Raw genomic sequence first — 20,033 nt, forward strand, 5'->3', positions numbered from 1 at the left:
AGGAATACATAATGAAAAGTATGGGGTGGAAGGAAGAAGAAAAAGAGAAACAAAATTAAGGTACTGTTTGTCTTTACTTTTTTTGCTTTGCATTTCTTAAAACATTAGAACTGTTAATTATCAACTATTTAGAACAAGTGCACAAACCATGCCAAGAAGCAGTCATTACATGGCAATCCATCACTTGTGTCAATTGGAAAAACAATATATGTCAAAGACCTATTTCTCCCCAATCCTTACTCCCATGTCCCTGCTGTATTGTATTACAAAGTGGAAATACAAACGATCCAAGACCTATTGCTCTCTAATCCTTAGATCCTTGCCCCTGTTGTATCACATTACAGAATGAAAAGAAACAACATACAAAGGAACATTTGGCTTTTCTGAAATGTTAAAGGCCTGACCCAAGTTTTGGAACTCTGCCCTAAAGGAAACTGTACACAGACATAAAGGATATAAACTACAAATACAAATTATACACATACACATGATAAAGGTTTCAGTGAGCTCTCTTCAACAAATCCTTGGCAATGTACTAGTTGAATATCCTTTATTGAAAATGCTTGGGACAAGAAGTGTTTTGGAAATTCTTTGATTTTGGAATGCCTGTTGGAATGTACATACATAATGAGATATCCTGGAGGTGAGACCAAAGTCTAAACATGAAATTCATATATGTTTCATATACATCTTCACGCATATAACCTAATTAATCTAAGGTAATTTTATGCAATACTTTTAGTATTTTGTTGTTGTTCATGAAACCAAGTTCGTGTACACTGAACCAGCAAAGCAAAGGTGTCAGTACCTGGGCTACGCATGTGGACTTCAGATTTTGGAATTCTGGATAAGGGATCCTTACATGTACACCACCAATAATTCCTGTTTTAGTTACTGCTCTCAACTGCAATTCAGCTGTTAAGAAAATGTATGCTATTCATCATCTTTGCTTTCTGCTCTTAAGTTACATGATGACAGGAAACTCTTTATGACATAGCAGTCACTTTTAATATTCAACACTTGGTACAGATATATGAGTGGACTCATTTTTTTAAAAAAAATCCTTGAGACAGGAGACAAGGAGATTGCTTCTCAGATTTATTGCAAATATGCCATGTCAATTCTGACCCAAGAAACACCCACTTATATGTTGCACTGATATCAGTAAGAGAAAATATGAATACACATGTGGGCTTAATGGGCTTAGTTTTCTAACGCAGCATTCTGCAATTTAGTCGCAGCAAGCTTCTCCAAACAAAAATCAACTTGTAATCATATTTCCTTGTTATTGCCAATTAAATAATTAATCTAAGAATTTGAAGGAAGAATATTTCACATTCTTTGTACTGTACTGTCAGGAATGTGTGTAACAATTTCTGTGGATATGTTCAGTGGTAACATTTCTGGGCCACTAAAAAATGAGAGTTCACCATGTGTCTCCCTCCCTTGCCCTCTTCTTCTTGCAAATACAGAGTAAATTCATTCCTGATCCAAGAAATCTGTCAGATTGATCTGTGTATGTCTCTACATGCTAAGAACGGAAAACAATTGAGAGAAAGAAATGATCTTGTCACACCTTACAAAGAGCTTTGCAGCACCCTCTGGAAATAGTATAAAGCTAAATTCTATAGCTGCCCGATTGAGAAAGCAAATGCAGATATGATAGCCATGTATAAATATGTGAGAGGAAGCCACAGGGAGGAGGGAGCAAGCTTGTTTTCTGCTTCCTTGGAGAATAGGACGCGGAACAATGGCTTCAAACTACAAGAGAGGAGATTCCATCTGAACATTAGGAAGAACTTCCTGACTGTGAGAACCGTTCAGCAGTGGAACTCTCTGCCCCGGAGTGTGGTGGAGGCTCCTTCTTTGGAAGCTTTTAAGCAGAGGCTGGATGGCCATTTGTCAGGGGTGGTTTGAATGCAATATTCCTGCTTCTTGGCACGGGGTTGGACTGGATGGCCCATGAGGTCTCTTCCAACTCTTTGATTCTATGATTGTATGAAATCATAATTTGAGGTGGGTGTTTGTGTGGAAGTGGTAAATTACGGTTTGTCTCAGAATCAAGGAGGAGGAAAAAAAAAGCCTCCATGAACAAGGACAAGAACAAAAGGGTTGTGATACTTCTATCCTCTGAGACTAAACCACAGTTTGCAAGATCATATCTAAATTAAGAGAGAAACTTCATTACAGTGGAAGTTTAGGGCACTAAGAGCTTGAGAAGATCTCTATCCCATGCCTGACTAGTTGGCTTGCTCTGAGATTTGTATAAAGAACCAACCAGTTCTAAATAAAACCCAACATTTCCTGTTACATTCACACTAAGGACTAGCTGGAACTCTAGTTAGTGAACATAGTAGGAGCCTAATCCCAGCCGAGTCATAGGGTTTCCTTACAAGTGGGATTCCCTCTCACCAATTGGGGGATGAACGACCACCAAATTTATCTGAAATGCAACTGTCACATAAATTTAGTGACAACTACAACAGATCTCTGTGTCACAAGAAGCCACATCATTGAGTCTGTGAGATCAGAGGAAGCGAGTAGATGGTGGAAAATGTCATAATTTGTTTGGCGAATATGGTAGTAGAAGGCACAAAATGGATACAAGGGCTGTATGGCGCTTGCAAGTTGCCTGTCCTTGAACCAGAGCCGAAACTAATCAGAGTTCTCTAGTTTGAACACGGTGGATAATTTGGTTAATTTAAATTAAGCAAAAACTTTCAGTTCCCCAGTGCAAAAAAACAAAAACAAAAACAAAAAAAATCCCGCATGAGGTCTGCACAGAAAGATAAAAGTTCTTCTAATATTACATTAAAACATGATGGGGAAAAATATAATATTTTGCAAAAAGCAAACCATATCCAACTCCACTTCTAGACCTTTGTTGCTCTAGATTAAATCTTCAGTGCCTAAATATACCCTTCATTGAGCAAATAAATATTTGATAGGTAAAAGCCTGAAATCATGTGGAAAAAATCCTAAATTTGCTGTATAGTTTGCAAATAATTATAAGTTCCAGAATGCATGCTCTTCATTCACATCTTAAAAGCAGTAATTTTACAGCTAATTTGAAACAATTCCTAACCAATCCTTTCAAGAGATTATTACCTGTGACGAAAACATGATGTGCTTTTTTTTAAAAAAAAGGGGGAAGTATTTTTTGATACAAAAGGCAAGGCCTTCTGAAGTCCTAGATAAATTTTGCTAATAGGTGTTTTTCAGCAGCTCCTTGTAGAGGCCTAGGCAGTGTTTCTTCAACCAAGTAATACTTAGTTTGGTGCTGCAAAGCCCTGAGGGAGGACATTGACATTTTCTAATCATATCCCCAAGGTCTTTCAGCTCAACATGCTTAACATTCTGCAAAATATCTGTCATGGTCCACAAACTGCAGCTTGCATGACAGTAACAGGTTCAAGGATTTCTTCTCCCTAGGTCACGAGCTGTTTGCAATTCCTCCTTGCATCTTAAGTAGGAATAGTTTTTAAGCCTCCTATATTCCTTTTACTTGTGACTGGCCTCCTCTATGTAAACTGTGGCTTCTATTCAGACAATGTGCCCATGAAATTTTGCTGAGAACCAAGGCTCCAAAGTTGATCATGCAATGCAGGTACTAAAGTAAACTGACATTCAAGTTCTTTTTGTAAAATGCTTGTCAAATATAAAAATGTTAACATATGAACATCTAACTTCCCAGAAGAGTGACATTTTCCATTTCCAGAAAGTCTACTATAGAAAACAAATAAGAATGAAAGTAATCTGCTTGAAAAAAAAGCTGCGTAACAATACATGCTTGACCTTTTCCTACAGTTTTTGGGTAACCTCCAGTACAGATTGAGTATTCTTATCTGGAATTCCAACAACCAAAATGCTCCAATATCATCCACATGAGTGGCTGAGAGAGTGAAACTTTTGCTTTTTGATGGTTCAGTATACACAAACTTTGTGTCATGTACAAAATAAAAAGGTGTATATGAAAAATAAATGAATTTCATGTGTAGAATGAGTCCCATCTTCAAGACATCTCATTATGTATATGCAAGTATAGGCAATCTGACCTACAAACAATTTGTAGTTAAGCATGGGAGTGAGACAACAGGATGTGAGAGAAATCTACTCCTAGGATTCACTCTTGAACGAGATTTCATGGAGAAAAGGTGTCTCAATTGAAGCTTTCTCACCAATCTTTATTTCCACAACAAGTCAAATGTTTCAACATCCAATTATCACAGCGACAGAAAGTGAGGTGAAATCTTCTGAACAGGGGCATAGGCAGCAATACAAACAGCGCAGAGGTGTTTACTTTTTCTTATGATATCCAAAACTAAAAGATATATATATATATTGGGCTGGAGTTACACTTCTAAAATGTACCTGTTCCAACTTACAAACAAATTTAACTTAAGAACAAGCCTACAGGACATATATTGTTTGTAACTTGGGGACTGCCTGTATTCCAAAATCTTAAAAAAAACCCCCTCAAATATGGATAATTTCTGATCCCATGTATTTTGGACAAAGGATTCTCAACCTGTACAACCAAATCTGTCTTTGCTGTCTGTGTCCCTGTTCAGATTGCACCTCACTTTCTGTCCCTGAGATAATTGGATTTCGAAAAAAATGGCTTGTTGTGGAAACAAGGATTGGTGATAAAGCATCAATGCAGACACCTTTTACCCATGATAACTTTTTCAAAAGTACATTTCCCTTTGGAGAGGAAGATTTATCTCACTTCCTGTTATTTCACCCTCATTCTTCACTGTGAGTCATCTATAAATCAGATGTTTGTAACACTGAAACTGCTTATGTGTATGTATATGTGTGTGGAGACATTTTATCTCTAGATATTCTAGTTTACAACTACAATCAGTCCTATCTGGCATGGTTAATAGTAAAAGACTGTCAAGAGTTGTAGATGAAAATATCTACAAAAGCACAAAAGGCTCCCCCCCTCAAAAAGAAGAAGAAGCTAGAAGCACCACATGCTTGAGGATACGTTGTTAATGCAAATTGTCTATTTTGCAACAAACCAGTGCTTAAGGGAATGAAACAAAACTTTTAATGCCCCATTTTACAAATAATGGTTGTTATGCATGACAGGGTCACAAGTGAAGATTTCAAGTAAATCTTGATTTGTGACGCTATCATTGGGTTACCTTGGTAACATTTGTTCTGAAGAGCTTTCCCTTTGCCAGAGAGTGTGATATGCTCAAAGTCACCCCATGGGCTTTCACAGCAAAAAAAAGGATTCGAACACTGGCCTCATAGAACATTAGTCGAACTCTCAAAACACTATTGCTAGCTGATATATTTTGCCAACATCAATGGAAAAATCAAGGGAAAAGAACAATAAGGAAAAGCTCCTGAACCTTTCTGATTGCTTAGCATTTCTTTCTACTTTCCGTAAAATCTACTGTCTGTATCTGAAAATGCTGCACCTACCTTGTCAAGGAAAGTGGGGCGGTCCATGGAAGACTCTTTGGAGATTGGTGGTGGGCGGCAGCCAAGGGGTTTGGTGACCATTCCATTGTAGTCAGCCACTCCCATTCCACGCTTGTCCATTTCCACCTTCTTTTCCAGCAGAGCACCTGCAAATAGTAGAAGATGTGAGCATATCAAATAAAACTAAAGAAACTTTTCAAAATCAAGATAAATCCTTCTGATACAGCTCTTTCTACACTACTGCTGACTTCAGTACATTTTATAAGTCAAACTTTAAAAATCATTTTGTTTTTTAAAGCATTAACTCTGCATGGAAGATAATGCATAAAACGAACTCAGCCTTTTTGATAAAATGCTATCAGAACAAATGATGCTGATTTCATTGTAACAGATCGATGTTCTCAAATACCTATTTCAGTTACAGAATACTTACTCATGGCCTGATCAAGATTCATACTGTTACTCTTCAAGGCTTCTTCTGCTGGCTCTCTCTGCAGAAATAAGAAAGAGTGATTCTTCAAAAATAATACTCTTGACAATTGGAAAAAAGAGCTAAAGAAATTATATTACTCTGCTCAAACCATTTAGCCGATTAAAACAGTACAATTTTGCACTAATATAGTCAGCAATTACATTTAAAAAAATAAGAGTTAGGCGCTTTTCTAAGAGCCATATTTAGTAAAACAGGAAGCCCACTCTTTCCTTTGTCAAGTAGTCTTAACTTGGCACTCTTAACATTGTTTCTGTAATCTTCTACACCCATTCACAATTAATGTTCAAAGAATGGTAACAGTGGATCAGAGAAAAGGGGCCTTGGTCATTCCTCGAATCTAACAGTAGCTTGACTGACAGAAATCAGTAGATAGTGCTTTTCGTTGCACAAGGAAAACGTCAGCATCCGGCAGTCTGCAGTCCAAATTGGAATGAAAGAAGAAGACCCCGAGATAGTAAAATTATTGGGAAATTTACAGACTGATTTCAGGTCCCACACCACTTGGTCACAGGGAGCAAAACTGGAGAATATTTTAGAAGATTTGGCTTGGGAAAACGACGTGGAATCAGACAAATCTGCCCCCTTTCACCCTTAGCATCTCACCAAAGCAGTTCAAAATCGTTCTTTCTCAGGCATGTATGTACAGAAGATACTGGAATAGCAGTACTACTCACTGGGAAGCCCATGTCTGTGAGCTGTTTTATCAGACGGTTCATGATCCAGGCCTCATCTTGCTTACTAGATGTCTTCATGCCCTGAGAAGCAACGTGGGAAAAATGTTTAATAGTGCAATCTTAGGGAGATTAGAAAGTTACAAATAGATAGTTGAATGCAATTAATGTAAATAACAAAGTTCTAACTACATAATATTATAGCTATAACTTAGTAAAAATAATACCTACAATTTGCACCATACATGACTTTTAAACTTATGGAGGTAGTCTCATTAAAGGTTGTGGAGAAATACTCTGTATTTTGAGGTGATAGAGAAGTAGATTGGAGAATAACACATTTGATACCACTGGTCTGCTTTGTAGTAACTAAAAATCTAGGAATACTCCATGGCTTTTCATCTGCTTCTAGCCCATGGCATGTTGAAGAGCCATGGCTTGGCTCTTCTTCTCTCCCTCTCAGGCCAATGAAGGCAGCTGGGATGGAGGGAAGGCTTATATTTTAGAGAATCTTAGCGTTTCTCAAGGATCGCAAGAGCCACTGGTACAACCTCTTGCCATGCAGGAATACACAACACAAGATGAGGGCTCCATCAAATTCCAATGGAGTCTATTCCACTGTCAAACAGCTCTTACAGTAAAGACGCTCTTCCCAATTTTCAGGTGGAATCTTTTTTCTTATTATTTTAATGGAATTGCATTGATAACTAATTTGCTCAAAAGCAACTCTTATTAAATTCAATGATGAATTGTCAGGTAAAGTACTATGTGCCTGCAGCATAGAATTACATTTTTCCACATCTGCAGCTAGGAAGCACACCATGCAAATCCACATGAGTAATTCCTTATAAACATGTTAGCTTTAGGTTAGATTCACATATGTAACATAAAGTATACGAATGAATCCAAAATAATATATTCACTGCACAAGCTGTAGTGATTTCACAAAATCATTGCTTCCTTTACATCATTTTCCTGCCATTGTCCTGTTTTTAAACCACTTTAAAAAATAACAAAAAATCATTAAGAGAAAACACAAAGAACTGTGATATGTGAACAGACCAAGATCATAAAAAATTAAAATAAATGATAATTTCATAGTTTGTGAACATGTGACTGATTACTGCAAAACTGATATCATAAGCTTCTTCTTTGCTCCTCTGATATGCAAACATGGAAGAAAGAATGCACAAAATTTAGGCTTGCTGGATTTGACTTTCAATATTTTTTTCTTTCTGCCAAAAGGAAATGTCTTTATGCAAATTGCATATAATTCCAAGATTTTCTGGATAATAGAGATAATTTAGTTCCATTTCAATCTTAGGTGGGTATAGGACAGAGACTGTTTTACTTTCTTTAGTGGAAATGAGTCTGTGCAGGGGACTGAGAGGCAAAAGAATGTCCCTGTTATTTCTGGTGGATCTGTTTATGACAAAGATTGCCCCTAAAAGAGTAGCCCTTTAGGAGGTTTCACATGTCTTTGCCCTGCAAAAATGGAGGTTGATAAAACATTAGCAAGCTACTAAACATAGGTGATAGGCCACAATTTGTCATCAGTCACGGACCTCTGATTTATATTGATGGATTATACAGTTAATAAAAGAGCTATAATTACTTGTTCATAAATTACTAACACTCATAAGTTTGGTCTCATGTATCATAAAAGAATGAGCTGTATTATTTCATTACAGTAATACTCAGTACAGATAGCAGCTCCTTTCTAATTCTGGGAGTTTTCTTCGAAATTTCCCCTCACCCCCATATTAAGTTAATCACAAATAAAAGAAACAATATGCACAACTATGTGAGAAATAATATTTATAATATGACTTGTAGTATGAAGGAAAGCCACTATCCAAGACGTAAAATGAAAACTACTTAATATTTTAACACGTGAGTCATGTTTTCTTAAAACATCTTGACAGAAATAGCACCTTGAAAGCACCTGATTAAGTTATTTTAATATATTAAAGATCGGAACTTGATCTGATGAGGAGGGTATCAAATTGAGAGATTGCAACTATGTCACCAAGTGTTGTAAATGGCACAAGAAGATATTTTACACTGAACAATTGTGGTGTGGATGAGAAGATACACGATTTCTTCATCATTATCAGTGTCACAGAAAAGTCCATCAAAACAGTTCCATCATTGTTAAGATAATTATGCAGGCAGTTGTAGACAGTAGTATTTTAAACTGCTTGAAATAACTCCTCAAATACAGGTGGCCCCATCAACAAGGTAGAGGGCACCCATCACCTATTCTGTCAGGAGACCCAAACCTTTTATTCTAGAGGATGACTAACCATTGATAGAAAGGTTGCATAAGTAAAAAGTTAGATCACACAAAGTATTTGGATTTAAAAGCCTCCTGTGATCAACAATTCTTTTTCCTGTCTCTTTATGTGAGTATTTTATGACATCCATGAAAGCCATTATGAGATATGCCAAGCCATATTACAACTTTTGGTTCTACAGTAGTGAACAAAATAACTATTCAGGTAGACCTCTGGTAACAACTGAGGAATTTTTATGGGTAGATATGGTCTTTTCAAGATTATTATTATTTTAATTGATACATTTTAAAGACTGTTTATAATTCAACTGGAGACCAGGATAATAATGTCCTCAGCTTTAGTATGCTTCTGCTGAAATACTGCAATATACTCAGAAGTGTCAGTGTTTCTATCCATGTATGTACCTCATACATGTAGTTGAGTATTAGGTAAGGACAAATGTACAGCAAAAGACTCTCAGTCCATTTCTTTTTTTCCAACAGAGGGCAGAAATCAGTTGCTGACTATAATAACCCAACCCATCTCCTTATCAATCTCACTGCAGTGGTGTTTGAAAATAATGACTTTCATTCTATATAAAATTAACTTAACCATATAAAAATCAGTACCTGAATCATTTGGGTCCGTAGCTCATGGATTTTTATAATCCAGCAGTGTTTTAGTCATACACATACACACACTTGATCTTAGCCAAAAGGCCGAGAAGTTTTAGTCATACCTTTTGAAGTCCTTTCTTTGGGGCATTCCCCCAGGAGCTACAAGAGGAATTGCTCTCTTGCGAAGCAGTATTATTCCACATATCTCCTTCTTCATCTTCCCACTGACTTGTACTGAGATTTACTTCATCTCCACCACTGCCCCAGCCTTCTTGCATAGAAGATTTAGAAGCTGTAGAACAAATGGAAGAATTCAGTCAACCTTCTGGTGCTTCATCTAATCTGTAACTGCAATGATTAATAATTTCACATTATTCTTTATCATTACAAAAGGTTGTGTCTGCATTGACACAGGAATGAGTTCCAGGAACAGGTTTTTCTTTAGCTTAGGTGGTAAATAGAAGATATGTAGAGCCCATGTTTCTCAGGCTTGTCCTTTCCATTTTCGATAAATTGACATACACTCACCTGGTTTGCACAGTGCTGGGGCTACAGCTGGTGCGCTCACTCTTCCATATGTCCCTGCGGACTCAGCAGAATTATCTCCCCACCCTGTACCACTGCTGGGGGGCTTCCCCCATGCTGAAGTGCCATTATCAACTGCAGCAGAAGGGGAGGTAGGCTCTCCCCATGAAGCTTCAGGCTTTGCATGGACAGCAGGCATCTCTCCCCAGCCTGCTGGAATCCAAAAGGAAAAATAAAACATGGTTGGAAGAAAGAGAAACTAAACTTTTTAGATTATCTATTAATATCATTTTGAAAACACAGTTCAGAACTATGGAGAACTTGTAAGCATGAAGTACGTGGTGCAAAAAGGAGTCAGTCATACAAGCAGGCTTTGAGTGGATTTTCCAGAAAGAAGATTGAGAAATCCTTGTCGCCCAGTCAGCATCATTTGTTAGTATACACTTTCCCATCAACATGGTCTGAATCTAAAGTTGTTAGTTACAAAAAAGTGAGGTTTTATAACATGTATGTGCTACTTCTTCTGGATGGTGGAGCCATAAGCCTCATACATATTACATAGAACATGAAATCCCCTTGTAGAATCAGCTTCATTGACCCCCATTAAGTGCTGATTATGACATATAAAGCCCTATACAGCTTAGATCCGTATTATTGGAAAGATCACATTTTCCTATTCAAATCTGATGGAATCTTATAATTTTTGGAGAGGGTTTTCTCGCAGTCCCACCACCAGCAAAGGTCTATCTGGTCAGGACACAAAAGAGAGCATTCTCAATGGGTTTTTTTTCCAGGCCATAGAATTCCCCTCCGCAGAAGTTTACACTATCTTTTGCTGGCATTTTTATTCAGATAGTTAGATATATTTTATTCAGATAGTTAAATATAAAATTGTGGGGATTCTTTATTTATGGTGTGCAGTAATTGTACCTTTGTTTATGACTCTATGCATTCAAAATTTTAATGGTGTTTTAATATTATTTTTTTGGTTTATACTAATGTTTTTAGCTTTATTACTTTGTTTTAAAAATAATTTGATTTAACTTCTGTACTCTAAATTTCTGCATTCAAACAGAAACAAAGTTATCTGCAGGACATTTTGTCCTATCTTAGTAAACAGCCTTGTACACCTTTCTTAATGAAAATTAATTTTTCTGATTTAATTCCTCCTGGTCCTTTCTAAAATAAACTATACTATGGTAGGCAGTATTTCAAGGTTGAACATCATGTTGCTCTTTACTGGTGCCTTGCTCAAAGGAGTTTTTCCAAAGGTTAAAATCCCTGCTTAACTACCAGCTGGAAGGATTTGAGCAAATGTTATCTTCTGGTCTGCCTGGAAAACAGAGGAGTCAACCTCAGAGCCTTACTGCACAGTTTAAAAGGGAGAAGACATTTTGTGTGTTATGGCTATGCAGAAACAAAAACAGTTACCACCAGTTGGCAGGTTTGTTTGTGATTTCAAACGATCTTTGGTATATAATGTGCAGCATCCAAATTAAATCTGGATTGGTTGAACCTATCTAGAAAGTACTGCACCACGTTGTTATTAACTGCACTAAAACTAAATCTCAGGAGAAAACAAATTTTCCCCAAATAAGATGCAACGAGAATGTGTATGTGTCCTTTTGTAATTACTGAAAGGTATTTATTCTCTGCTGTCCTGAACACAGATGCAGCCACTATACCATACAACAAGAACTGAAGGATTGCTGGGGCAAGTCTGATTTGGGTAATCATGTGTCTGTAGAACACACCCTGACATTGAAGGTATTTTGGAAGACCCTTTTTAAAATGGCATTTTACAAAGTTGCATTACAAAACCTCTTTGGCATATTAAGTCCAAAGAGGTTTTGTAATGCAACTACAGTGTTCCCCTGGGAACTACTGACATTAACTTTGAAATGTTTAAAAGACTTAAAATTGAAGATTTAATACTTCCATTCACAATATTTACTTATGCAGTCAAAATAACTTCCTGAAAAAACTGACAAAGGCATGGAAATGCAGATTTCCTCTTCCATCAGTCCAAATGAAGGCAATGTACTCTGCATTTAGGTATTTTTGATGCTAACAATAGAACTAGAATTTACTTGCAATGACAACAGAAACAGGTCTAACTTTTACAGAATGAGGACAGTCTAAGTCAGGGGTCCTCAAACTTTTTAAATGGAGGGCCAGGTCACAGTCCCTCAAACTGTTGGAGGGCCGGATTATAATTTGAAAAAAACATGAATGAATTCCAATGCACACTGCACATATCAGATTTGTAGTGCAAAAAACACTTAAAACAAGGCAATAATTAAAATGAAGAACGATGTTAACAAATATAAACTTATTAGTATTCCAATGGGAAGTGTGGGCCTGCTTTTGGCTGATGAGATAGGATTGTTGTTGTTGTTGCTGTTGTGTGCTTTCAAGTCGTTTCAGAGCGAGGGCCGGGTAAATGACTTTGGAGGGCCGTATTCGGCCCCCAGGCCTTAGTTTGAGGACCCCTGGTCTAAGTCCTCATTTACAGACAACCAAGTTCCACAAAAGCATGTGAAATAAAACCCTTAATGTGTATAGGTGCTCTGGTATTTGTGTTATCACCTTCTGGGTCTCAAACAGGTTCTAGGATTTCCTATGGAATCAGTTCCATAGTGAAACCACTTTCTTCTGTACCGGTCTGAAAATGAAACAAATGGTCGGTGTAGATTACCCTAAACTGATCCTAGAGAGGACAACAGGATTTAGAGAAAAATCCATGGAAAGATGCAAGATGCAGCTGAAAATGAGGAGTAGAAGAACAGAATGTTATTGTTGTTGTTATTATTATGTACCTTCAAATCTACCATGTCCTTGACAAAATTTATTCAAAGGGAGTTTGCAACTGCCTTCCTCTGAGACTGAGGAAGTGTGGCTTCCCCAGGACAATCCAGTCAGTGTCCAATGCTGAACAGGGATTGCAACACTGGGCTCAAGAGTCCTAATCCAATGCTCAAGACACGATAACATGCTGGCTCTCAAAAATAAAATTATTCCCCTCGGGGAGATAGGGCAGATTATAAATAAAGATTATTATTATTATTATTATTATTATTATTAAAGTTTATTATTCCAATCCAACTCATCTTTAGTTGAGTTGGATTGGAATAATAAAGCTGAAGACAGATTTAGCCAAAGAAATTTCTAAGGTTAGGAGCCACAGAGATAAAGAATCTATATATCACACATTGATTTGTAATACCCAGCTAAGTCTTTGACTGATGACCTCCACTATGGAGAAAATGGGCTGAAGGGCTTCTATATTTTCATTTTGTGTTCACATATTGATGTGCATATCAGCATAGAGGAAATTAAGTACCATTACATATTATAAAGGAAGCTCAAATGCATAATTTAAAGAGCTCCCTGGTTTTGTAACAGTGTATTTAACCTCAGCCAGAACACTGCAATTTCCACTACAACACATATTCATTTATTAAGTAAAAAAAGAGGGACTAACTTCCCTGGGTTCTCTTTAAATTCAGTAATAATGATTAATCACCTCCAATTTGTAAGGTATAAGTCATTTGGTTAAATACATTGTGTACTGGGCCACATAATATTATGTAAATTATTGCTCACAACGGAGTTCTTGCCCTGGGAAATTAGTTGCAATTATGTGAAAACAATAACATATGTTAAGACACCCATAGTTTACAAAGTTCTCAAGAGATCAAAGAAGGGAAAAATCTAAAGCTGACAACTAGTTAGAAAAATATTGAAATAAGAAGTGGGCATTTATAATAACTGAATATCTGAAACAACTCTATAAATATCTTAAAGCCCTAGTGATTAAAGAACCCTGAAATGTGCAGTTCTTTAAACTCTTCAAGACAAGATTTGAATCCAGAAAAGTAAGGTATTACTGGTGTTTCATATGCTGCCAAAGTTAGGTTAACGAGAGATAACAGAGATAACGAATCTATAAGGCATTAAGGTCTCTTCGCAAGCACTGCAGTACAGAAATGAAGCGAATCTATCTCATTTTTTGGGGAATTTGCATGAAATTTTCTATAGCATTTGTATATGCAATCTCTCAAAATTGTTCAATGCATTTTTAGTGCTACAAATGGCAATTCTGATCCAAAGTGGGATTCTCTGGATCAGCATCACTGGTCTTCATGGCTGTGACTAGATGGCATCCAAGAGGCCGAGTTTGACTAAAATGACCGAAGGCCTGGAGACCATGCCCTATGAAGATCATCTTAACAAACTGGACATGTTTAGCCTCCAGAAGAGAAGGTTGAGAGGAGACATGATAGCCATGTATATTCGAAAGGATATAATAAGGAGGAGGGAGCAAGCTTGTTTCCTACTTCCCTGGACACTAGGACTCAGAGAAATGGGTTCAAATTACAGGGAAGGAGATTCCACCTGAAAATAAGGAAGAACTTCCTGACTGTAAGAGCTGTCCAGCAATTGGTCTGTCTTGAAGTGTAGTGGAGGCTCCTTCTTTGGAGGCTTAAAAGCCATCTGTCATAATATTGTGAATGTGCATGGCAGGGGATTGACTAGATAGCCCATGCAGTCTCTTCTAACTTTATGATTCTAGACTGAATTCAGGGAAAGCAGGGTGGCTATGTAAACAGCCCTAGTAACTTTTAAAGAGTAAGTTGGCCCAATTGTTTATATAGCCAAAAAGTGTGGGGGAGCTCTGGAGCTTCAGAGCGTTCCATGACTTTTTAAAATGTGATACAAGTTCATGTTAAGGTGAAGGGATTCCATGTGTCATAAGGACATCAAGGAGTTTATTCACCCCTACACTGACTTATTTGGACTCTAAGAATCATTCTAAAACAGCAATTTGATTTCCCCAATTTGCAAAGCCTGGGGCTGACACATGATTGCAGAGAAAAACAAGATTCTATCTTGTGGAGATGAGGTTTTTTGTGTTGTCCTTCCATTATGCTGTTTAAATATTGGCTGCCAAGGCACTTGAGCCAGACTATCCTCCAGGACCAGTAACACTTTCCCAGATATATACAGAGGTGTCCTACCAACACCTACTATAGAAAGGAAGGTATGCACTTCCATCAAGAAGACTGAGATCTCTAACTCAAGTAGCAGATCAGAAGGAAGGAGCACATCAGGCCATGGCTATTTCCTTGATCTAACACTCTTCTTGCCTACTGGAGCTACCACGCTGATTGTCTGCAATGCCATACTACTGCTGCTATCCGTGCTTGGGGCATATCAGGATAGACTTGCACAGCTGATCTCCTCTGCTTAGGCAAGCATGTAGATCCCATGATACTTGATATAGGCTGAATCATTCAACTGTTCCCTTAGTTACACTACTTCCATTGAATGATTGAATATTTGTATTTAAAGTTAATATACTAGGTATTTCAAAAAAATGTAAAATACAAATTCAAAATCCTTCTTCCCAAATTTAATCTATATGGAGGATTGCTAGAAAGTCCTCAGAGTGTAGAAACTTTACAGATATGAATTCCTATTTACAAGGTATGAACTACCTTGGATTTTTTTGGGTAAACATTATCAACTTAAACAAAATGAAAATGATAAAAACATACAGTCACTCCTCCATATTTGCTTGGGTTAGGAAGGCAGGACACTCACAAAAAATAAAAAACTTCTAGAAGCTGACCCACAGAATTACACTGGAGATCCTAGCGAGCATTGTAATCAAATCCAAAATATTCAAATCAAACTCACAAAAAGTCAAATCCGCAAATATGGAAGGCCAACTGTAGTTCTATTGAATTAACAGGCAGGTCTCAGTATGCTTGCTTTTTTTTTCTTGTAGATACCAATTATGGGAAATAGCCAAGTCCACAGATGATTATTGAAGATATTATTTCATTACTGTAAAACACCCCCCTCAAATGGATATTTTAAAACACTTCACTGTTGTGTGATAACACTAATCACAGCTAATGACTTTTTCATTCAGAAATGAAACATGTATTTTTCCATTTTTCAACACAAAAATCTCTTTGTATCAATAATAAATAAAAATCACTGGTTCAAATTACTAAGAAGCCAAATGTGTAATAACTATAGGGACAAATGCAAGATACTCCACTTAGGCAGAAAAAATGAATTGCAAAAATACAGAATGGCTCAAGAGCAGTACGTGTGAAAAAGATCTTGGAGTCCTTGTGGACAACAAGTTAAACATGAGCCAACAATGTGATGCGGCAGCAATAAAAGCTAATGGGATTTTGGCTTGCATCAATAGAGTATAGTGTCTAGATCCAGGGAAGTCATGCTACCCCTCTATTCTGCCTTGGTTAGACCACACCTGGAATATTGTGTCCAATTCTGGACACCACAATTGAAGAGAGATATTGACAAGCTGGAATGTGTCCAGAGGAGAGCGACTAAAATGATCAAGGGTCTGGAGAACAAGCCCTATGAGGAGCAGCGTTAAGAGCTGGGCATGTTTAGCCTGAAGAAGAGAAGGCTGAGAGGAGACATGATGGCCATGTATAAATACGTGAGAGGAAATCATAGGGAGGAGGAAGCGAACTTGTTTTCTGCTGCCCTGGAGACTAGGACACGGAACAATGGCTTCAAACTACAAGAAAGAAGATTCCATCTGAACATTAGGAAGAACTTCCTGAATGTGAGACCCGTTCAGCAGTGGAACTCTCTGTCCCGGAGCGTGGTGGGGGCTCTTTCTTTGGAAGCTTTTAAACAGAGGCTGGATGGCCATCTGTCGGGGGTGCTTTGAATGCAATTTTCCTGCTTCTTGGCAGGGGGTTGGACTGGATGGCCCATGAGGTCTCTTCCAACTCTATGATTCTATAACTGAAGGAATATGTATTTGACAGGACAGTCAATGTTATAGAAACAGTTGCATAATATATGAGAACGGACATCAAAGACTGGATAAAGGACAAGCAACAAAACAGTTAAGCGAGTTCATTAAAATTAGGTCATATTATGAAGAGAATAGTTTTTGGAATTGTTCTGTGAAATGCTAATGAATTCACAATTGTGTTCGGATTACACAAAAGCTATTATATTATAGAATTGTCAGTGTATGGCCTTAAACCCATCTGGTTAAATATTCTAATCTAATACAATTTTTGGTGTGTCCATCCAATTACCAAAATTATGTCATAATCTGATCTATCTTTATATTTTTTCGGCCTCTTTAATTATGGATGGAAAACAAAATTCTGGGTACTATTTTATAAATTATTCATATAAAATATAAAGATACCTTTAAAAATTATAAACAGATACAAATATTTCTTAGCCAAGCCTTAATACAACTTTCTTTCTAAAACATAGCATATGTGTAAAGAATCAAAACTTGTACCATACCTGGACCAAGCAGTGGGGACCGGTTTGACTGGGCACTTGATTGGTGCGGTGGCTGAGGTTCAGCCATGTTTGCGTTGATAATGGTTGCGGAAGTGGTGGTGGTTGTGGTACTGCTCTGGATTACAGGATTATTTCTATCCCACATATTTACAGTCTTGTTGTTATTGTAATTGGGGTCACCCCAAGCTGAGGTACCATCATCAATCTCCATCTTGCGTCGAATGGATGGTGGAGAGGGCTCTTCCCATCCTGTAGCATCACTACTATCTTTCTGTTTGGCTGTCACTGGTCCACCAACCCATCCTGATCCAGTCTGTTTAACAGAAGCAGCTCCTCCCCAATTGCTCATATTGTTCTCCTGGGACTTAGAAGCCCAATTCTGTTGAGGACCAGGCTTTAACGATTCCCCCCAACTTGTACCTGTATTAGCCTTGCTGTTTGTGCCATTTCCCCATCCACTGGTCCCAGAACGCGTAGTTTCATTCCAACCAGACCCTGATCTATTGTCAGCATCCCATCCAGAGCCATTCTTTTTCCCATCTCCCAAATGTCCAGGGACAGAGGAATCAACCCAATCTCCACCCCCTGAAGTCCAGCCGGGATTTGATTTCTGTCCATCTCCCCAGTTTTGAGATTTGGGTTTTTGAGGTTCACCCCAAGTAGGCGACTTGTCCTCCTGATTTGTGGTCCCACTCCAAGTGTGGCCACTTTTGGCAGCAGCAGCAGCAGCATTATTGACAGCAGTAGAATTTGTCGGCTCTCCCCATCCCCCAGGGCCATTTGGCGCTTTGTTACTGTTGTCGCCCCAACCTGTATTGGTTGGAACTGTTGCAGGTGGAGAGCTGACCCACCCAGATACTGAAGAGGTATTTGTACTGTTCATGATGGACCCATCATTCTTGCACCCCGAGTTTGAAGGCTGAGTAGCTGCACAACCCCAGGCCTCAGTTCCATTGTCGTTCTTTCGCTCAGACCTTGGAGATTCTTCAAATTCCCAGGCAATGTTTTGTTTTACAGGAGTCTGTCCCCATCCAGTGTTGGACAGAACCCTTGGGTCGAGATCATTCCTTGGCAACTGGATTTGTCCTTGGTCTATCATACCCTTGTCTCTTCTTCGGCCCTCTCCAGCACCTTCCCTCCCAGTGCTGCCTTCATTCTGACTCCCATTGCTATCATTACTTCCTTCACTACCAGTGTTGCTAGTTACTGCAGCTTTGGCCCAGGAGTTTATTTGTTCATTGCCCTGCTGCATGGCAGGATTCTGGCTGGTAACACTAGAGCCATCCCACCCTGTTGATCCTTTCCCATTGATGTCATTATTGGAATGCTGGTTTGTGGGCTTGCTCCATTCACCATTAACACCATTGCTGGTGCTGCGACTTGGGTGGCCCCAAGCACCAGAATGCATATTACCAACACCATTGTTGCCACTGCCCCTGCCCCATGCTAAGACCCCAGGACCAGTAGGAGGTCCTGAATCCCATGCACTTGTTCCATTTCCTTCCTTTTGTACAGCACTGCTGGATCCGTTTTGTTTAGCACTTAATGCTGAGTTCACAGTGTCTCCATTCCCCTGACTGAACCCAGAATTGCTGTTTCCTGTGGCAGGATTACTTGGGGATATCCCCCACACTGAATTGCCCATTCCTTCACCACTTCCCCCACTGACTTGAGAAACTGATGTCCCATTAGCACCAGGAAGGCTTTGCAGGTGGGGCGGGATGATGGCCCCCATGCCAACAGCCATGCCCCAGTTCGGCAGTCCATTTGTCTGCATTGCATTGATAGGGTTCGGTGAAGAGTTCATGGGGTTAGCGTTATTTGGTCCATCAGTGTTAAGGTTCTGAGGTTGTACGCTGAAAGACACATTCTGAGAAGTGGACGTTTGTGGTTCTGTGCTCTCTTGCGGCAACAAGTTTCCCCAAGCACCTAAGGTGCCTGTTGGGTTCCCATTCTGGTTGCCCATATTCTGACCTATGGCACTGACTGGACTACAAATACTGGAAGAGTTGCCTGCTCCCACAGTTCCTTCATGTCCGAGTACAGGCCAGGCAGCTGGATTGGCATTGGGGTTAAGGTTAAGATTAATGCCAGCATTTGAGTTGGAAGCACCCCAGCAATTCTGACTTCTACCATCTCCAATCATATTGTCCATCTTTCCATCCCCACCACTGGCAGAACAATGAGCTAAGCCAGAGTTGGAACCTGTGGCAACACCCCACACTCTGGCTGCATTTCCATTCCCATTTGCTCCACCAGCTCCAAGGGCACTCTGGTTAGAAGTGCTTTGGATGAGTGCTCCATTGGTGCCATTATTGCCATTGGGTTTCTTTGTATGTCCAGTGAAGTTGCCTTGGGCACTCCCTGTAGCCATGCTACTGTTCTCTGAGCCACAGTTGGAGGCAGAGTCAGTGTCTGTAGTACATTCTGAGGCAGACTCAGTCTCAGTTCCTGTAATGGAAGGCCACGCTTCCTTGTCAGTCCTGTCTATTATCACTTTATCCCAGCTGCAATTGGCTTCACTTCGAAAAGTGGGCGGCTGTCCCCAGTGAGTATTCTCATAATGGTCTCCCAATCCGCTGTGACCAAGGTCTGAAAAATCAAGCAGGGTGTAAATTAGTTTGCTATCCAACACTCCCGTCCCATCAGTTGCATTCATGGCTTAATTGCTATGTTTTATAGTCAAAGA

General features: G+C 38.9%; 1 protein-coding gene across 8 annotated transcripts in view; it reads right to left on the reverse strand.

Moving 5' to 3' along the window:
* TNRC6C (trinucleotide repeat containing adaptor 6C) overlaps window positions 1-20,033 on the reverse strand; it is a 539,926-nt gene that overhangs the window by 31,417 nt on the left and 488,476 nt on the right. For 7 of the 8 annotated variants that reach the window (XM_060764576.2, XM_060764577.2, XM_060764574.2 and 4 more), the window contains 6 exons: window positions 17,345-19,936; window positions 10,025-10,234; window positions 9,619-9,788; window positions 6,607-6,687; window positions 5,873-5,930; window positions 5,440-5,585 (listed from right to left, as the gene is read on the reverse strand). In XM_060764576.2, coding sequence (XP_060620559.2) covers window positions 5,440-5,585; window positions 5,873-5,930; window positions 6,607-6,687; window positions 9,619-9,788; window positions 10,025-10,234; window positions 17,345-19,936 — 3,257 coding nt within the window. The remainder of the gene's footprint in view (window positions 1-5,439; window positions 5,586-5,872; window positions 5,931-6,606; window positions 6,688-9,618; window positions 9,789-10,024; window positions 10,235-17,344; window positions 19,937-20,033) is intronic. The other variant, XM_060764575.2, reaches the window with a different exon arrangement.

The sequence above is a fragment of the Anolis sagrei genome, chromosome 2 (assembly GCF_037176765.1).
Source record: "Anolis sagrei isolate rAnoSag1 chromosome 2, rAnoSag1.mat, whole genome shotgun sequence".
In the NCBI taxonomy this organism is placed as follows: domain Eukaryota; kingdom Metazoa; phylum Chordata; class Lepidosauria; order Squamata; family Dactyloidae; genus Anolis; species Anolis sagrei.